The sequence below is a fragment of the Hirundo rustica genome, chromosome 7 (genome assembly GCF_015227805.2).
Source record: "Hirundo rustica isolate bHirRus1 chromosome 7, bHirRus1.pri.v3, whole genome shotgun sequence".
Taxonomy (NCBI): domain Eukaryota; kingdom Metazoa; phylum Chordata; class Aves; order Passeriformes; family Hirundinidae; genus Hirundo; species Hirundo rustica.
The window spans coordinates 37,688,266-37,708,944 of NC_053456.1; the positions used below are offsets into that span (position 1 = coordinate 37,688,266).

Genomic DNA, 20,679 nt, shown 5'->3' on the forward strand with positions numbered 1-20,679 from the left:
CAAACCTGGAGGAAAATCTCTCCCTGGGGCTCACTTCATGACAGGATGTGTCAGATTTTCTTCTTTTTAAAGATTTCTGTGTCAGACAAAGGCTTGTCTGCAGATCCAGCCCCAACATGCCGGGTGATTGACACGTTATCCCCGGGCTGTGATCTGCTATCATCAGGCAGAGCACTTGCATGAGCCTTTATCTTTTATCCACGATTGCAGCCCACTCCAGCTCCTTTCACCGGATTCTAAATCCCTACTGCACCTCCCCTCTTCAGGCAGAGGGGAGGTGACACGTGTGGGATGTGTGGGATGTCCTGCCTCGCTCCCAGCGCCGTTCAGAGCAGAGGGAGGGGAGTTTGTTACCGTTTCTGCAGGAAGTCCTTGGTGGTTGCCAGGATGTAGGTCTCCACGTTGTGTCCAGTCAGGTTGTAAAGTGTCCGTGTGGAGAAGGTCCTTCTGTGAGGGGGAGTGTAGTTCGTCTGTGGACATGTCTGAGGGGAGACCAACGAAGAAAAACTTCAGTGTTTCTGTTTTAACTAAAAACTACCACATTAGGACAAGATGGAGAGCCTGCCATGGCAGCATTCTGGTCCTGAGGCTCATTCCTGCCTCCTTCCCAAGCCAGGGTGCAGGGACACACAGCACATATCCCTGCACACTGTCCCCAGCACATTCAGGGACGTGCTTAACAACCTCTGCTTAAATCTACCCTTCAGTTCTACTGGCGTCAGTGGGACCTTGAAATGTGCTTCATGCCACGTAGGAAGATTTTGGCTGAATTAAGGCTGATCCTACTTAGCAGAGTGACTGCAGAGGGCAAAACAACTCACAGAGCAGAAAACTCCGTGGTGGCCTCAAACTCTCATCTTCCATTTCACAGCAGCCACGCTCAACATTTCTGCTTTACTGTCAGTCACCGGGAATGTTTTCCTGGGCTTTGGAGAAACCTTGAATTAGTCCTGAATATATAATTTAACATGCTGAGGGCCAAAGTCACATCAGAGTTTCATGAGGTTGAAGTGTCCTCCTAGACAGCATGTTGGCTGCTTCCTTCAGCTCATCCCTAACAAAAGCCCTGAACTCCCCCACCGTGCATCTGTTCATCTGAATATACAAAATAGTTTCCTCCATGCTGAGGAACACCTGCCTGTGCCTACTAAAGGTGAGAGTCAGCTTTGAACATTATCCCATGGAGAAATCATGCCAATACTTTTAATGATGTGAAATTAAGTGTATGTCCAGAAAACCGCACAAAGTAGCTGCATTTTAGAGAATGACTGGAAACGTTCAGCTAAGTACAACCTTTATGTTAAAAGGCATCACATCGTGCCATGAGTTTATGTGCTATGGAAAAAAAGCTGAGGACAGGTGAAGAGCACTGGAGGGAGGAGAGCTGAACCCCAAACTGAACTGGAAAACTGTAACACCCTTGGGGCAGAATCTGCCTTTTCCCCACGTGCACGCAGATCCCGGCAGCGCCCAGATCTGGCTCTGTAGGTACCACTGTAACGCAAACAGTTCATATTATTAATCATTACTATTTAGAACAAGGAGCAGATCTAGACTTTGCACAGAGTTAAATTCTGAAGAGCAAGCAGCAAAGGTAGCTGTGATTTTACATAGTGACAGTGCTTGTATAAGATGAAATCTTCCTCTTGAACACCTCTGTCAAAAGGGACAATCACAAAACACTCAAAAACACCATTAAACCTTTTCCCACCGTGGGGAGCAAGGCAGGGATGTCAGGGTGTGACTCTTCTGAGGATGCTGTTTCCTTCCCTGTCCCCAAACTGGTGCAGACAGTGGTTATCCAGTGTACAAATTCAACAAGGCCAGAGAGAGGCGTGAGTCCCCCTGAGCACCATGCCAGCCCATAAAACCACTCCCAACAAACAAAGCCTCCAATTATCCCCCAAGCCCCCTCACTTCTGGGATTATCCAAGTTACCTGGATGCCATCTGTGCAGTTGCAGGCAGAATACTTAGTTCTCTGGTTTCCACTGGTAATCCACTGGCCAAGCATGTCCTCTGTTAAACACTGCCTGAAAAGGAACACATTTTCCTCTGAGGCTCTCTGTGCTCAGGTGTGCAAACGAAGCTAATTGCTGTCATGTTTAATGACGGCAAGGCTGGCAGTTGAGCAGCTCCAGCAGGAAAGCAGAGCTTCTTGTCAGCTCTGGGTGGTTCAGGGAATCCCCAGCCTCCTGCTGCCTCCCGTGCCCCTTGGCAGAGAGCCCTCCCTGCTGCTCCCCACATTCAGCTATCAGATGGAATCCTGGCACCACTGCATTCCTACAGCAGACAGTGCAAGGAATTGGCACTCAGAGGCCAAAAGCACCTGAAACTAGCCCAGAACTAAGGGTTATTGTTGTGGCAATCCCTGGGCACTCCTGTGATGGGCTGTATTGCCTGGGCAGTCACTGCAAACACCCAGGGTAAATATTTGCCTGCACGAGCATTCAGGTCTGCCCAGGATTTTATCACCCTGAGAATTCACCTGCAAAGCCCAAAACGAACCAGCCCTCGTGGCACAGCTTGTAGACAGAGGTAACAAACGCTGTGCTGAGAACCCACAGTGTGGGCTGACGTTATAATTGGAATCACTGGGGCGGCAAGGAGCGCTTCCCAGAGAGGAGAATTGCTCGTTTTCATCCTGGCGTCCTGCCACCACCAAAGCTGCTTCCTTATCACTCCTAATAACACAGGAGTCCAGTGCATGAGAACTCTGTCCATGATCAGAGGTGGTTAGTGAGGTCTCATGGCCAATAGTGTCGTGCCAATTCTCTTGCAGGTTTGGAGTTTAAGTGGAAAGACCTCAAGAACTACTTACGAATTGCTTTCGTTCATGCACGTGTTATCCGTCCCAGGGAAAGCCAGCATCGAAGAAACTAAAGCGGCTGTGGTTTCATTGAAATTCCTAAGAATTAATGAAGAAAAACAGAAAAGAGGAAAAGGTTCAAAGAGCTTCCACAACCACTGTGCAGAGGAAAACTGTTTGCATGAAACGGGATTTAAGATGCTGAATAATTGAGTATTTGTGGAAGCAGCACTGAAGGACACGCGGTACGTGAGGACAGCCACGCAGGTTCAAAAGGAGCCCTCATCACCTCGGCTACTCCAGGGATTTGCTGCCTCCACATCCAAACAAGATACTTTTGGGCAGTCAAGATGCTCTTTAGGGGAAAAAGAATCTACTGCAATTTTCAGGCAGTGCTTGCAGCCCTGTCTCAATCAAGTCTCTCATCCGTGACATCCACTTGGTTTTGACCATTCGGGGAGATTGGTTCTGCCCCAGCTCTCCAGCAATGAACCACCAGGAGAAGCAGGGAACATTAGGAACAGAGAACCTGGACATGCAGCTCCGGCTCATTCCCCCATCCAGCAGGACTGAAATGGAATGGTATGAGGAATCCTGGGAAGAACAGCTAGAGCAGATGGCTTTAGAGCTAAATTTTATATTTCTGTCTTAGAGCTGAGAATTACTGGAGAAAGAAAGAAGTTCACAACATGAAAACCGAGCTATACCAATTCTAGTTGTTCTGGTAACAGGATTTTTAAGGAGAATGAAGTAATTCAGTGGTGACATCCTAATGACCCTGGAAAAGCACACGCTCTTCCAGTTGCCTGTGTGCCTTGGATCAGCAGGGCCTGGCCAGGAAAGCACGTCCTGTACTAACAGAGAGGGGGGCAATGCTCACAAGATAGCTAGAATTTGATCCCAGAATTGTAATGTTGGAGGCAACTGATGTGGATACCTCATTTCACACTGGGGGAGGAGCATATACGTATATATTAAGAAAATCCCTACGGCTGTTACAGGGCTGAAGGACTCCACTGGGAAACACCACGAACATTCCTCAGGCATTTCACAGTTAAATCCCACCGAGAGGTTGCTTTTCTGGAGCTTTCTGGTCTGAGCCAAGCCTTCTCCTCAGAGATCCCTCGTGAACGGGGTCTGTCTGTGCCGTCTGCACAACACAGCTGCGTGTGCTGTGTGCAGGACTCTGGCTGTGCTCAGAAATAGCCCAGAAGGGCTCACTCCAAACCCAGGGCGGTCGTGAGGAGCAGCACTCACCCAAAGAAGTCTGCCTGGTCGGCCGTGCCGTACAGCGAGGGGGACAGCAGCAGCTCGGGGTACTCGGTCTCCTTGGTCCTCAGAGTCCCCAGCCCCATGGCAGCCATCACGAAGAGCACGGGGAGGATGACCTGGGCGATGAAGCCGCGGACGTCGCGCCGGGTGTGGTGGAACCTCTTGATGAACAGGGCTGAGGTTCTCTTCAGCAGCAGCGGCAAACCCCGCAGGCTCTTGGACCTGATCAGGAGCTGGTCTGGGCACAAAGGACAAAGGCTCAGTGTCTGTGCAATGCAGGAAGTGACAGAGGGAGCACACTGGGAGGACATTTACAGATGGCAAATCCAAACCGCTAAGGTGGAACAAACACGGGAGCGGGCCTGGGACAGGACTCCAGTCATGAGCTCATGTAACACCAGTGCTTTGTTACATTTCAAACGTCTACGTGTAGTGACTTTCAGTGTGAGACCTTGCAAGATGAATGTCACATTCATTTCCAGATGCAATAAGTTATCTACATCCTACCTACCCGGCTGCAACTTACGGAGGAAACATTTTTCTTTTAGGTTTGCGAGCTGAAATTTTTCATAATTTAAAAAGCGGGTCCCCAGAAAAATAAATAACAAAATTAATCCTGAAATAAGAAAACAAGCAAAAGCCACCAGGCCTCTTGCTTGGACAGGTTTTGTGGTGTACTAAGAGCAGGGCCAAATCCTGTCCCAGCTCTTCTTCTTTATGAAATATTAACCTATATAATACACCATGAAGCAAACCCTTTTCAGCCTTTTTTTAGGGGTGAAACGAAACGCTTTCCTACACGAGTGACTGTTTACAGTAACATTTACAGTGCAGGTCAGCTTTGAAAAGTACAAAAATACCTCTGTGTTGTCCCGTGGTTGCCCCCCTAACTATAAATGGTGTAAGTACAAAACAATGTTTCTAACCCAAGAAAGCATGGCAGACAGGTATGTCTCATTTTTGGGTTGGGCCCAAAGGTCTCAAACCCCCAGGGATGGTGGTGTAGCTTGGTTCTCTTCTGAATTTATCCCACTGTCTGGTCCCTTGGGCTCCTTTACCAAACTGCAATGCCTGGGGCACAGCAAAAAGCAGCAAGGAGGACCCAGCTCTGAGCTGTGCTGCTGTTCCAACACACTAAGGGATTTCGATGAAGTTTCTTTCCAATTCTAATTATGGGGAGATAATCCTCTCCATCTATTATGGCAGTTACTTTCAGACCTACACATTTATTCTTTCACCCACATGCTGTATTTGATTAGATTAAAACCTGGATCAATTTACAGGAAGGCAGATGCAAACAAAACCCTTTCAGTAATTTATCCTGTGATCCAGACTATTCCAAAGCAGGGGATCTAAAAACACTGATAAGTGCTGTATTTCCAGTGATTTATAGGGTTTGTGATTCCTGGCTGGGTGAAATGTGGTTTTCAGCAAAGAAAGAAGACAGGGAGCTCAAATCAGTCCATCTGTCAGCATCTGCATCAGCAGTAAATCTGGAATAAACCCTGTAGGTGACTGAGTACCGTCTCTTTCTGTGAAGGTGTCTGTGCTCAGAGACATTTCGTCACCACCAGTGTGACCACTGACTCCAGGCAGCTGGTGGGGCAGCGCAGCATCCTCTTGCTGGTCCTTCACTAGCTCTTTTGTCAGGTTGAGGAACACCTATGGAGCAAGGAAATATGAAGGGATACTTGTCCAAATGACTCCATTTACCAAAACAATTACCAGAATCCACTCTGCTGCTTTGTAGCTGTAGTTGCTGCAGCAGTTATGTACAATAATCCCCCTTCTCTTCCCTTTGTGCTCCATGAGAGAAATTAACTTCATTTTCCGTATAAAATTGTTGTCCAGCCCCTTGTCATCTCCTGTCTTTGTTCTGCTGCAGCAATGAAAACTCAAACCTGTTTCCCTGGGATATTCACCCTCTAGCTCCTGACAATCCCACTGCCTCCACACTGGGAGTGCGCAGTCATGGCACAGGGGGGACATGATGTACAACTTATTCCCACTGCCTTAGGAAAACACCTTAAAGGAAAACAAAAAATTCTGAGCCAGGATGTAACAATCTCCCTCCCTCCCTCCCTCCCTCCCTCCCTCCCTCCCTTCTGCGAGACAAAGGTCATCACTGTTCATCATTTATTTTTTATTTCTGATGCAATTAAATGTGTTTGCTTGACCAGAGATTTCCCATGGGCAGAAAGGTGCCTGTGTTACTCTCTCCTCAGTCTACCTCCAGCACCTCGTTTTCTGGGTAAAACATCAAAAGGCTGCCAGCAAGGTGAGACAGTGCATTGGTATATGCATAGATTTATAGATGCATCTGCACACCCATGTGTGCTTAAGTGTAACTCCTTCCTCCCTGCCTGAAACCCTCACCTAATTCCTAGCATGCCCAGAGAGCAGAGCCACACAGTGCTGCAGAATTAACCTCCGTGACACTTCAGCAAATCCAGCAGCTCCTGAGCCCGTACCTCCTCCACAGTTGTGTTGGAAATCCCGTAGCAGCCCAAGTGGAGATCATTCAAGCTGCTGTCCAGGGCTCTGAGAAGGGCCTGGTAGGCCCCTGACACCGTGGACTTGAAGGGGGGAAGCACGTACACGAGCTCTCCACCAATATCCTCCTTGAGATAAGCCTCTGGGAGATAGGACTGGATCAAGGAGGTCACTGCTGTGGTGTCACATTCCTCTATCATGTTCTGAAAAAGGAGGAAAAAACTCTCTGGTCACTGAAAAGGTTGCAAGGTCAATGTTCCTCCTGCAGGACGAAGCCCAAGTCCTGTCCCCGGGTTTAACTGGTAAGTGATCTCAGTCCAATGTGTCAGGGTAAATGTCAAAAGCAGATCAAAGTGGGGTTTGGGCCCTGGAAAAAGGGACATGTGACACTCTCCCATCTTGGTCTATCCAAAACCTCACCAGGTTGGGCTGAATCAACCACTTTGCACAGCTAGAGGTTTGTAGCACAAGAGACAAAAAACAGCCTGGCCACCGGAGAGCTTAACGTGGCTGTCAGCACAAACTCACTCTTTTTGCCATGAAAATGGGGCTTGCTCATGGGTCTTTTTTCTTTTTCTCTGTCTCCAGTGCCAGCAGTCTGGAAGAGAGGCTGGTCTCTCGTGGTATCTGTGTGCTGGGGCTACCAACAGCACTGTAATAAATGCTAGCAAGAGCAGAGTTCCCTACTCTGCCCCAGGCCAGACACTATGGATGGGTTCTTTCCATCTGCTTTATTCCTCTGAACTCCAGAGTCCACATTCTGCATCCAGCCTTGCCTTTAACCTTCAGGGAGACCTTGTTCTTTCTCAGCAAAGCAGAACAATGACATTCCTGTTTTCAAAGAGATCACTCAGCTCCTGCCAATACATCCCTCAACCAGCCCTGAGGATTCCCTTGGAGACAGAGCTGCCAGGAGCTAGGAGCGGCTGAGACACAAACCTTCTTTTTGGTGAGTGTCAGGTGGTAGCCATCCCCAAAGGTTTCCTTGAGGTAGAAAGGTGAGCCACAACATTTGAGCCCTCCATGCTCTAGGAAGGCGATCCGGTCGCTCAGAACCTCTGCTTCGTCCAGGTGATGTGTGGAGAGAATGATGGTTCTGCCTGGAAAACACAATCACCACACAATAAACACCCGGTTTTTATGGCAAAACTGGATTTTAGAAGGGTTTGGGCTGTTTTCTTTCCTTTCTCAAAAACTTCTGTATTTCCCTACACAATGATATCATCAATATAATTGCAGGGGTTCCAGAGCTTTCCCCTTGTTCTGAATCAGTCCATGGCAAAAAGGTCCACATTGTTAAACCAATGCAAGGAATGTTTCTAAGCATTTTCCTTTATCACATTCTGGTCAGATCTGTCCTTATCTCAACACCGAAACGGGTGAATGAGGGGACATGGAGTATCAGGTGAAAATCAACTGCATTTTTTGGTAATCACTAGTGAAATTGGATGAAAGGCAACAAGAGAGATGAATTTTACAGTATTGTAAGCTGTGTTCTGTGGTGAAGTTATTTTTTAAATGACACTGTGAATTTACTGAAACCAGGATGCCTCCTCCAGAACTGCAAAATCCCAGTCTCCTAAAAATTTTTCTCTCTGGCCTCCAAAAGTCACAATTCAAAGCCACTGGTGCCATCTTTGTAAAGTGACACAAATCACCTTTGTCTCTGGGCAACACCTCCTCTGATCACAGTACCTTTCTTATTCTTGGAGATGATTTCCCAGATACTCCTCCGGGAGCAGGGATCCACCCCCGTGGTTGGTTCATCCAGGATCACCACCCTGGATCCCCCCAGCAGAGCGATAGCTATGGACAACTTCCTCTTCATCCCCCCGGACAGGGTGCCAGCCAGCTTGTGACGGTGGCTGTACAGCCCAGTCTCCTTCAAAGTCCTGGAAAACAGAGGGAAAACAACCCCCCAAAGTTGTCTTTCAAGCATCTTTTCCAAGCAGGGCATCTGAAAGTACCTGAAAAAGAACTGTAACTGCAAATGAAAAGCTGCTCAAGTATGGAGTGCTCTGCAGAGTGGTCATAGTGTAGAGTCACCCTGCAGCTCAGTCATCGGGATTTTAATTTAAAACATTTTTGAGGATGTTTTCAACGTTTTCATCTGACAAGTCAAGGTTAAAGGCTCAACCCCATCAACTGAGACACCAAGATCCAAACTCCCTGGGATGTTCTGGCTGCTTCATTTCTCCACAGAACCAATAAAGCCAACATCATCTTTCTGACTGGTTGATTAAATCTCTTCCCAGGGAAAACTGTACAGCAGCGAGGAGTAAACCCATAGGCCTATAAATTCATCTCCAAATAATTGCCACAGCAGACTGCAAACCCCCTGGAGGAGAGAGATTGTTTTCTTACAGCATAGGTATCAATATATTCCTCTAGTCAGAGCAAGGCACCATTTGAATTCTAAGCTGGAGCTGCAACAAGACCTCCAATCCATGATTTCGAGCACTGCAGGGGCACTGGCACCACCACACAACAACTCTGACAGTCCTCTCTCCCTTCTCCCACCCTGCTACTTTTATACCTCTTCACTTCTTGGTAGAGCTCTTGTTTGCTGCAGTGAGGGACTTTGATGTAGCCATAGAGCAGCAGGTGCTCCTTGGTGGTGAGGTAGTTGAAGAGCACGTTGTGCTGCATGCACACCCCCATGTTCTTCCTGATCACCTCCTGGTCAGTCCTGATGTCTTTGCCGTACACAAAGATCGTGCCTGAGGACGTGGGGAACAACCCAGTCAAAATAGATCTGAAGGAAAAGGAAATAGGAAGGGGAAGTTAGAGAAAGGAGGCAGCCATGGGTAATTTTTTTCATGTGGCCCATGTAGCTGTCAGCACTTCCAAGGTTTCCTTGTTCCCCCCTCGCACTCCTTCCAGCCAGACACCACTGCCCACCGTGTGTCCTGCTGTCCTGCTGCTCTGGCCAATTAACATCCATGGGCATCCTCAGCCCCCTCTGGGGGATTGCAAGGGCAAGCTCCACGCTCACCCTGGCTATTGCTCACCTCTGCTTTTCCCTGCTTCGGCCTCCCTCATCCTAAGTCAGACCACTGCACATCCCACACGCTCAGGAATGCCCTTGACTTCCAGTTAATTTCTGGGAATTCATATAATGCAGTCACTCTTTATTCTCTGAGGTTTGCCCGGAGTGTCCAGACAGCCTCGTACTGCAACCACAGCTGAGACTGAAAACCACCTCCTCGTCTGACTAATCACAGCAGAGCGCGGAAACCTGATTTCACTGCCATTATTCATGAGACATGGGAGAGGACCTCTGGATGAGGCACCTCACAGTGGGCAGCACTTTCATCTAGTTCAAGCAAATAATCACCCACCAAGCAAGAGCGGAGTCAAACTCCCTCTGCTCAGAGTAACTGCTTGCACGTTACAGCTCATTTTTGGTGCTGTCCTGCAGGGACTAAAGGGAGAAGACGCATCGCCGTCCATCCTTCACCTTCGCAGAGTTTTTCGCTCTCCTGGGACTTTTAACCATCATTAAAAAGCAGCAACTTGCGACCTTACTCAGGATTTGAAGCCTGTGCTAAGTTTCAGGAAGGTTTTATACTTTTCTGCATATCACCTTTGCTACACTTTGCAAACAGAATATGAGGCGAATTGATAATAAGCTGAGGTGAAGCACACATCTGTCTTAACTGGTTTTGGCTCTTCTGAGGCTCCTATTTATCAGCTTAACGTTGCTTTCAGAGATATGCACATATATATCAGTGGAGAAATCAAGTTCCACAGCTCTGTTTTAGTGCTGTTATCTAGCAAGTCAAATAATAATTTATAAACAGGCTGAAAGGCCAATGCATTAATCCCCTGCTATTCCAGCCCAGCCAACACATGACTGTACAGCTGAAGTGTGTCTTTATTAAGTCTCCTTGCTAGTACCACTTCAGCTCTGGGGTGTGCACGAGCTCCCCACAGCTTCCAGAACAACCTGACCCCAGGCCATGGAACAGAACACCCGAACAGCTGCTGTGCTGTGTATCCCAGGTATGCCACCAGATTTAAAAGCACGCTCCTAAGCAGAAAAGGACCTTTAGAAACCTAAAGAATTCTAACAGATGAAGGAACTCCTGAGGTCATCCATGGACAAGATGAAACTACACGAGGGATGTGGCCTAGTGAAGGACCTTCCTCAGCCTCCCACTGATGCACAGCCCCACTTGCCCTCTGGCTCACCCAACCACACCCCACAGGATAAAAAAAAGAGCTGCTTCAAAGGATACACACATGGTTGTAGTTTTTCCAGCTCCATTGTGTCCCAGCAGGGAAGTGATGTTCCCTTCATAAAAGTTGAGGCTGAGGTTGTCCACTGCAGCTTTGGATCCGTAAACCTTTGTTATGCCGTGGAGGGAGACTCCCAAGGTGAGGTCAGTGGGCTCCGGCTCCACGTGAGGGTGGGGAGCACCTTTGACACCAAAGAGAAGGGTCAGGGACAGTTACTGCAGGGCAGCAGGGGTTGTGCTACTTCTCTCATCTCAGAGAACACCAAAGAACAGCAAAGGCAGGTGCCTTTCAGCCAGCAATATTGAGAACATGTCACCAGATCTGTATCATTTTGAGCTCTCTGGGATTTTTCCTTTTAACTTCTGAAGCTTCTAATAACTCCTGACAACATGCATTAATCACTTCTGAAAAGGTCTCATATTTAGGCATTTCAGAGCACCTAACTTTATTTCTACTAAACAAGCACAGAAACTTAGAGGACATGAAGCAAAACTCCACAGTTATTTTCAGCAAGCTTTGATGTGTGATCTCAATTTTTTACAGGCTAAATATTCAGAGATAAGCAAAGAAGCACACTGCCCTTTGCCAAGTGGACACCTGTATTTGCTTGCCCCAAGAAAAGTGTATTTCTACACCTTTACCTTTCATGTCAGAGAGACTGGCACGGAAGGTAACTGCCCGACTACAGCACACACGAACATGAGTGTGAAAATCAGTGCTGACTCTCCACAACAAACAGGAAGAACAAACATAATTTAAGACCCAAATCTCCATTCATGTGAGTACCAGCTTTCAATCTTTCCCGTGCTTCAAAGTAACAATCGATGGTGTTCTCTGAATATGGTGCCCCCTTTACAAATTTGGCTTCCTTTACCCAAAATATAAATTATTATTGCTCCCCCACCTAGTATCCACATACATATCTTATTGGGGAGGGTGACTTCTTTCCTTAGCATCAGCTTGGAGAAGAACAGGCCTCTTTGTTTCTCGTTCCAGAAGGGCAGGTAGCTGTTGTACTCGATCCAGTAAGATGGAAGCAGCGGGAAGTACCAGGGAGCAGCCATGCCATATCTACCTGCAGGAACAGGAGGCTCCTTCAGGTATCTGTTCCTCAGCAATGCCAAAAAAGCATTTTGGTGCACTCAAAATAGCAAAAATTAGCTTCACAGAGATTTCTTGATATGCTCATGCACTACCAGGACTTGATGGAGACTTTTTCTGATTGGCACAAAGGAAGCACTCACTAATTTGTTATTCCGAGTAACTCCATAGCTGGAGGGCAGGAGAACTTTACATTTTCCACTGGGTGGATTTCCGTATGCCAGCGGACTGCTTCATTAGGTGGGGAAGTAAAGAAAAAGACAAATGTGCTGGCTCTTGCCCAGGGCAGGAATTACTTTCTGAAACCAAATGTTGTAAGTAACGCAGCTCAAAATCACTCAGCTGACAAATGCAGTCTAACACGCTCCACTCTCACCCACCAGGCTGCAATCACACCCTCCTGTGTCCTTGGCTTCAGCTCCTTCAGGAGAGCCACCTACCCACGTGACAGGCTGAGAAACACAAATTGTCCCTTGCTCTGCTCTCTCCCAGTGCCATTAATAGGCTCAGGCACCCACAAAGTCGCGCTCCCTTTGGTCTGGGACAGTGTGTGCACTGTCTCACTGCCTCAGCCAGCTCTGTGTTCACTGCTCTCCAAAAGAGATGCTCCAGCACCACCCTCAATGCTTTGCATGCTTACCTGGGAAAACATTCCTTATGTACCACCCCAGGATGAAGTAAATGAAGGAGTCTATCAGAATGAGCCAGCACATCCAGCCAAAGGAAGTGTTGTCTCCAATCATGGGGGACTTGTACATGTTGTCCCACTGCAGTCCTGCAGAGAGCAGTTGAGAAACACAATCAGAGCCCATCTCAGGCAGTGAAATATCACCCCCAGGAGAGCTCAAAGCCTGGCTTTTGTCTGCCACAAACTCACCTATGCCCTGTGCCTCGTAGCGAGCAATGTATTGACTCGCATAACTGAAGGCAGTTGGAGACAACAGGCTCTGGGGAAAACAAAAGCGAAAACAAGAAACACATGAATTAGTCTCAAAGAGAAGGCAGGTCAGTCAACCAGTCAGGTGCCTCACTGGGTTGAGTGAGCCCAAAAAGCCAGAGAAATGAGCGTTGGGTTTGTTCTTTCCCCAGCAGTCACAAGGAGCGCTGGACCAGGCCTGTGGTGGGAAGTGCTACCCGGTGACATGCTGAAATGTCTCCTCAGAGCTTGACTTTTGCTTCCACACCCAGGACACCACTTCCTCCCTCATACAGGCCTTTATTTTAGGCTTTTGAAATACAGCAGAGCTTGAGAATCACCTCATGGAACCACGTGGTTAATTCTTTTACCACTTGCATTAATAGATGTCATTTCCTGAATTCGGTGACTCAAAGAAAACGAGCCTGGCTTCTGGAACCTATCACCTACGTACTCTGGCGCTTGGCAAGAAACAAGGCTTGACATCTACTCCCCTGGGTAGGAATTTGAGACACAGGAAGCCAAAGGAGGCAGCAATGGGCAGAGCCAGCCCTGCTACCCAAACCCCTTGCTGAGACAGCCTGGTTTTTCAGAGTGGGTGAAAGCAGCCCATTTCCCTTGGCAATTCCAAAGGGGAAAGTACGCAGCTCAAACTACTGTGATTCAGCTGGCAGGTGGGAACTCACTAAAATTCCACAAGTAGTGCCCTCAGGCACAGGACACAGCTAATTCCAGCTGGCCACGGCCAGCTTTCCTGGCGTGCCTGTCAACACCCACGGACGGAATCGGGAAAGGCACCCAACCCCCGTGTGTTGGGATAGGAGGTGCAGGAAGGGCTGCAGCGTACTGAGGCCCCTGCCTCCACACAATGCCTGGAAATGTGGAGAAGCAGAGCTCACCAGGAGGCTCTTGACAGAGAAGCTCAAGTGGTTCTCGATGACGAGCAGCACGATGAAGGGGAAGAAGGTGAGGATGTACACGAGGCTGCCCACCAAGGCCGCGATGTTGGTGTTGTTGAAGAAAACACTGATGAAGTAGCTCATGGCGATGATGGACAGGCTGTAGTCCATCAGGTAGAGGAACAGGAGTGCCGTGTCTGTTTTGGGAAGGATCTCACCCACTTTCAGAACGACAATGAGGAAGGTGACAGTAATCAGGAGGAAGATGGCACACTCGATGAACCAGGCGATGAAATGGCTGCTGGCATTGACACCCATCATCTTCATGTACTGCAGAGAGGAAGGTAAAAATAACAATCACAAGTGGCATTCGAGAGAAATGAAGAGATCTTTCTGCTGATATTGGATGATTCCTTTTCCAGCTCCTGGACAGGGCCTGCAACCAGACCCTGTTTGTTCTCTGCAGGGACAAACCATGCGCTCCCACTGTAGGAATGCCCGAGGTTTGCAAAGCAGTCTTTTGGAAAACAACAGCCCAAACACGATCTGCAAGGATCAAGTGCCACAGCCCACAAGCTCCAAAGCAGCTTCTGGCCTTAGATTTGTAAGTTTTCTAAAGCCTTTTGGTTATTTTTAAAAATAATGATAGTTGATCTAGTGGCTTAAGCTTAAAAGCTCTCAAATGTCTGTGAAACCAGAGCTTTCTCACACAACCCCAAGACAACAAATAACAGCTAAATTACTATGGTTACAAGGAAGAGATATTCATTTATATCAGCTGACAATTCATTCCCCGAACTTGCATAAAACTGCAAATTGTATTGATAAATCCAGAAGAAACAACAGGTGCTGGTGTCTTCTTGTGGATTATTACACAGCTAAAAAGATTAGTGATGCCCTGGTCCTTGGAGACAGTGAAAATGGTTCCCTAAATTAGAGTAGGGGGCTGCCAGGGAGCACACATGGGGGTTCATTCATTTTCCACCTCATCACAGGTCAGTGTGTCCTTTCTTGCAAGTGTTTTTGGTGAATCAGTATTTGTTTCCATGGTGTTGGATCAAAAACAAATCTGCTCAAAGCTTTTCTTGCTTGCTGAAGCTTAGTTTGACAAAAGTTCTTTGCTGTTCATCTCTGTTGACAGTGATCACACTGAAAACCTGAATTAATTTAATAAATTCCTAATGTCTCAATGTCATTTCTTTTCCAACAGGCAACCTGAATGAAGAACTTCATTTCAGAGGAGCTGATGTAATATGTAGCACCTTCTGAAATATTAAGTATAATAACTTCAAGGATAGGAAATAAGTCACTTTTCATGTCTTTGTCCCCAGTAGGTATGACTCAAAGTCAATTTTTAGAGAGCTCTAAATCTTCAAAAACCCTGTAATTTTGTGAGGTGCCCATGTTTCCCTTGTTCAGCACTGCAAAGCAATATTCCCTACACTTGAAGGGCAAACACCCTGCATTTCCACAGCTTCGAGCTTGGTTGTAATGTCAGAATTCACACGCTGCAGGTCAAACAATAGGCATGTGGAATATTTTCCTTAATGCTTGTTTTGCTCCATTTAACATTGAACATCAGACACGCTAACCACAAATAAGGAAAATCTGTTTATAATTCTGCACGCCCCAGAAAGTTTCCCCGTACCTCATAAAGCCTCAGATCTTTCTCCTGAACGAGTGTTTTAACAAAATCAGCTATAAACAGCACCCAGGCAGCCATCAGAGCAAATGGAAGAGAGTAGGTCACACTGGTTAAGAACCTGTAAAAGGCAAAAGCAGGCTTTAGCTGAATACGAAATGTTCTGGGGATTAAGGCTTTATACAAGAATATATTTTTCAGAACAATGCTCTGGCACAGGAAAAGGCACGCTTATATTTCAAAATGTGGAGTAAAATTAATAGTTACCAAAAAAAAAAATACTCTTTTGCCATTGCACTGGATTTTCTATTCATCAGACTCCTGACTGCTCAGAATCTCTTGATTTATTTTTTTATTTAAGTTGCAGAGGGATTTCCTTGCTCAGCAGCACCACTGGCAGGAGCAGGAAGCGCCATGGGCAGTAGCATCTCCTGGCTCTCTGATGGGCTGCATTCCCTTTGGAAACATCCCAGCAATCAGCCATGATTCCCAGCTCTGTGCACAGATATAATGGCCAAATTTCATGGTCAGGCATACTTCCTGGTATTAAGGTTCATTAAGATACATTAATGATACAAATGTAAGTTGGAGTCTGGAAGTGGGTGCTTTCCTACAGATTGTCTGTCCTACCACCCCACAGGACAGGCAGACCCAGGGCACATTTCTGGGTTCCTCATTTTCATTAAAACTTCTCCCAGGGCCAAATGTGTCAAGAAAAAAAAAAAAACCAAAATGATGGCCAACAATAAATTTCTCCTTTTGCAACGGAAAGCAAGTTTTTATAGCAAGAGATCCCCTTCATTGCATCTGCAGGGCTTATGCTTTCCTCCTTAATTTCTAAACCTGGCTTAAAACCCATAATCAGTGTCATTCCTGGAATAATGTACAACAACAGTGAGAAACAAACATTACATTTGTTTTTCTTTTTTTTTTTTTACCTGCAAAGTTGAAAATTTCCTATAAACCAGCATTTTAGTAAATGCTCCCATGCAAATGAAACCTTATTTATAAAGAACCAGGAAAGGCTCTTAAAAATTCAGCACAGCCCAATAACACTTTTTGTGCACTGGTTTATATATGTATATATAAACCTTTTCTCTACAGGATGATAACTGTGCAACACCAATCCATAAGCAGGTATTTTGTGATGACTTCTGCTGGATGCAAATCCAGAGCCTGGAGGCATTTTAATAATTGAGCAAACACGTCCCTCTGACCCCGGGCTGGGGAGGGAAACACAAAGGGGAGTGCTTTTCCCAGCAGCTCAAGAACAAAGAGGAGCAGACAGCACTGGAGTCAGTGCTTCCAGCAGCCAGTTAATCACTGTACAAAACTCTCTCTCAGCAATAACCCAGGGATTTGCTGCAGAACTGGGTTTGGATGCTTCCTGCCTGTGTCCTGGCTGGCAAGTGACATGCTGCTGCCCTGAGGAGAGGTTGTAGGTCCCCAGCTCTCTTCAGTGACAGCTGATACAGGAGATTAACAGGTCTGCTGTGGCTCCTAAATGATATCTTATAGCTCCCAAAAAATCTTTTGGCCCATGGAGGTTTTTGCAGGTCCAGCCTATCCTTTTGCTCCAAGGGAGACCCTCAGTCAGGGCACAGTGACCTTCACATCTCCCAATACTTCTTGCTGAACATCCTCCCGTGCTCCCTGATGGACACTGAAATCCCTTCCCTGTGTGTTTTGCACTCGGTTTGGCCGCTGTAATGCTCATAAACCCAGGCACCCTTTTTTCCCCAATAAATCCATTTTCTAAGTTCTGCTGCATGGGCTGCATGTGAACATCTGTAGAACAAGCCAAGACTCAAATTTAAGTGTCACAAGACAGATTTAACCCAAGTTCTGCCAACTCTCCACCCCACTATGTGTAGCAAAACAGGGACAGGGAGTTTTACCTGCTGTAAGACCTACAAGTTACCACCACAACCCGGGTAAGAAGAGCACTGAAAACAAAAGATTAGGCAAACTAAACAAACCACCTTAGAGCCAAGAATTCCCTCTTTTGCTCAATCCCTTGAGAAAACACCCCAACTGAACACAATTAAATTACTTTTTTGCTACGTGAGCTCGGTATTAAGGGAACCAGCACAGCTGGTGAACTCCACCGGTCACGCAAGAGGAGTTGACCCAAAACACGAAAGCAGAAGCCACCCAAACTTACATATCCTTGTTGTAGCAGGGGTAGGGCATGGCCTGGACCTGAACAGCGATGTCCTCTGGTTTCTTGCCAGTCTGCAGTTGGATGATGGCCCTTTCGATGCTGTCCTGGATGTAGATGAAGGCCCGGCTGTAGATCTGGCTCTGGGAGGTGGAGTTGTGCGGGCCCACGGTCCAGATGCGCTCCCGGATCCTGTTGGTGGTTTGGGTTATCCTGCTGCTCATCCTGATGGTGTAGTTGAGCACGGGAGGGAGGGACAGGCCCCCACGGACGGGGTGCCCAGGGCTTGAAGGCAGCTTGAAAATGATACCTGGGGAAAAAAAGGGAAAAGTCTTTCCTTTGGAGTCGACAGCTCAGGAGCAGCACACGCAGATACAGAGCAACTCCTCGGTTTTACACGGCTTCCTCACAGAATTTCTACCCTGAACGTTTTTTTCCTGATTATTCCACATATAAAACACACGACAGAATGGAGGACAGAGAAGAAAACTGCCTCTGTGGGAAGGACAAATATTACCAGGGTTTGAAGTTCCAAGAGAAGCAGAAGTTTCTGTCTGCTCCTCAGTTATGAAGTATAAAACCAAACAGGTCACATGATTTATGAGCAACTCCTAATCCAGGGCCTTCTTTAAATATTAGGATACATTAATGATACAAAGTTCCTATTTCCTGCTCCCTCCACCCCTCTCTGCAGTGTGATCCCACAATCCATTCCCACAAACACAAAAAGTGTGACTGGGACGAGCCAGCACACGGTTATGGTGCTTGGCTGGAATAGCTTGAGTGATTTATGACCTTCTAATAAATTGAATTGTCTCATATTTGGACTTGAGGATCTTAAAGGTCTTTTCCAACCTGAATGATTCTGTGATACCTTTCTTGATTAAAGCACCTTTTCCCCTGGGAGCTTGAAAGAAAGTGGCCGCACAAAGATCACCTTGGGGCAGTGGGATTTCATTCAAACTGAGAATTAACCAAGAGAAATCACCAGCTGACCACAGACAGCGGAGGTGTAATGTCAGATTATTCCTTTTTTCTGACCTAGAGATGGGGCTCCTGGGAGGCGTTTTAAAGACTTTTACTCCATCTTCAGTCTCATGAGAAGGGTGGGACAGTACAGATGTTACAGTTCCCACCAGCAAAATCAGAAGCTAAACTATTTCTTAATTACAATCCACTACAAACGTTTCTTGACCTGTCAGCTTTTGCCACACAATGCTGCTAATGCCTTTTGAGCCAATCACCTAAATACGCCCCTCGTGGGTCCTACTACAATGCACTTTTCATCGTTCTATTTCTCCAAAAGATCTAGTCTATTTGCAAGGTCATCATCCGAAACTTGTTTCTAGTTTGATTTCTCTCTCAACAATGCCTGCCCAATTCCATATCCAGTGTGCAGGTCCCACACACACTTGCTCCAAACCGACTGCAGCGTGGTGAGAGCTGCGACCACAACAGTTGCCGGTGAAAAGCCAAATATTTGATGCTGCATTCCCACACTCTACCAGGTGAATTTAATTGACAGGGGGATTTGGGACTGTCACATACTTGCAAACAGCTCATTCTTCAGGAAGAGCTCCTTGGCCACAGCTTCCATCTCCTCCAAGTCCTGCACTGCCTGGACGCGGTTGAAGGAGACGCAGGAGGACACGTTCACGGCCAGGGCGGCCAAAGCGTTCAGCTGATCGACAATGTCAGCGTTGTTCTGCAATTCCAGCCGGATATCATCTAGGAAAAAACCCCACAAACAAACCCTGCAGCATCACTACGCCCAGCAGAAAATGCACTGCATCATCCCACTCCTTCACACGGGTGATGACACCAGAAAGGAGGAAGGAAAACAATCCCAAACCCTTCACACTAAACATGAAGTGTGAAATACATTTCTGCACCCAGCAATGCAATGAAGGCATGCTGTTGACCCAGTTTTTATGTTAATCATTTGTAATACGCTGATGAGTTTGCCTTTGGGAGGATGCCAGCGGTGGGATGTGACAGCCATCCCAAATGACAAGTCCCCACTGACCTGCTGAGGCTTTAGACCCGCACGTGGTGCTCACCGTTCCTTCCACACCCTCTGGTTTAGGATGGAACCACTCGCTCGGGGGAGGACGTGCCTTGTCCCAGCACACCAAGGCAGAGCTGTGCGTGCTGTGCCCATGTGGGGACTGCACCTGATGCTGCAGTTAATGAAGCTGCTGCTGTTTGCTGGCAGGTTTCAAAGGTGGCTGCACAATGCAAGGTAGCTAACATGGAACAGCTGCTGCAGGCACTGCAGCCTTATGGGGAGTTAAGGCAGGAGCTGCTGCTGATGAATAACACAGGGGTCATCACCAATTGGATGTAAATGACTGCAACAGACCATAATCACTCTTGGCTGCTGCTGGGCTCTGCTGGCACGGCCCAGGTTGATGGTGACGTGCCTGGCCACTCACTGCAAAGGCAGGTGGGGACGGCGATCCCCGGGCTGTGCACTCACGGGGATGCACCCACCACCACTGTTACTGGTGACTCTCAGAGTGCACAGCACCAGAGGTCACCTTGAAGGGCCTTGCAAGCCCACCAGAGAACACCAAACTGCAGCAGAGCATCCCCTGCATTGTTGGCTCTGGCTCCATCAGCCCGGGTACATTAATCTGACCCCTGGCCTCGCTGCTCCAGAGAACTTTTCATCTGAACCTCGCTGCCATGCAAGGGAGCTCTCCTCAGCACTTTGCAGCAGTCCCAGGTAGCTCATTTGAAGTCATAATTACAGCTAAACAGTGTCCTCCAGTGGCCACGCACTGTGGAAAAGCCTCCCATCCCTCCACCCCTTAACACCCAGGAGAAACATCTCCTCACACCAGCACTTTGCTCTCTAAGAGTCTTTTCCCTGGAAGATTTCTGGATCACAGCTGGGATTGCCTTGCCCTGGAGCCTCCAACACGGGCCAGAGAAGAGCAGACATGGGGATGGCTGCAGCTGGCTGACTCTGGAGCTCCCAGACCTGGAGTACAAGGAGGGAAGAGGGCGGCACATCTGGACACACTTACCCAGTTCATTTATCTGACTCAGGAGCTCAGCTGCGTCCAAATCCACCATCAGCTTGATAAAAACCTGCACGAAGGGATTCTGCAGGGCATTCTATCACCAAGCAGAGAAAGAC

The 20,679-nt window shown here is 47.4% G+C and overlaps 1 protein-coding gene across 1 annotated transcript in view; it reads right to left on the bottom strand.

Moving 5' to 3' along the window:
* Positions 1 to 20,679, bottom strand: part of ABCA12 (ATP binding cassette subfamily A member 12) — a 79,202-nt gene that overhangs the window by 19,323 nt on the left and 39,200 nt on the right. Inside the window, exons 21-38 of the mRNA XM_040070191.1 lie at positions 20,567 to 20,657; positions 19,083 to 19,262; positions 17,538 to 17,844; positions 15,380 to 15,494; positions 13,732 to 14,061; positions 12,794 to 12,863; positions 12,557 to 12,691; positions 11,735 to 11,890; positions 10,819 to 10,996; positions 9,110 to 9,328; positions 8,269 to 8,465; positions 7,513 to 7,673; positions 6,552 to 6,776; positions 5,604 to 5,742; positions 4,066 to 4,318; positions 2,821 to 2,907; positions 1,939 to 2,032; positions 355 to 482 (exon numbers count right to left, since the gene is read on the bottom strand). Of these exons, the coding sequence (XP_039926125.1) occupies positions 355 to 482; positions 1,939 to 2,032; positions 2,821 to 2,907; positions 4,066 to 4,318; positions 5,604 to 5,742; positions 6,552 to 6,776; positions 7,513 to 7,673; positions 8,269 to 8,465; positions 9,110 to 9,328; positions 10,819 to 10,996; positions 11,735 to 11,890; positions 12,557 to 12,691; positions 12,794 to 12,863; positions 13,732 to 14,061; positions 15,380 to 15,494; positions 17,538 to 17,844; positions 19,083 to 19,262; positions 20,567 to 20,657 (3,065 nt within the window). The remainder of the gene's footprint in view (positions 1 to 354; positions 483 to 1,938; positions 2,033 to 2,820; positions 2,908 to 4,065; positions 4,319 to 5,603; positions 5,743 to 6,551; positions 6,777 to 7,512; positions 7,674 to 8,268; positions 8,466 to 9,109; positions 9,329 to 10,818; positions 10,997 to 11,734; positions 11,891 to 12,556; positions 12,692 to 12,793; positions 12,864 to 13,731; positions 14,062 to 15,379; positions 15,495 to 17,537; positions 17,845 to 19,082; positions 19,263 to 20,566; positions 20,658 to 20,679) is intronic.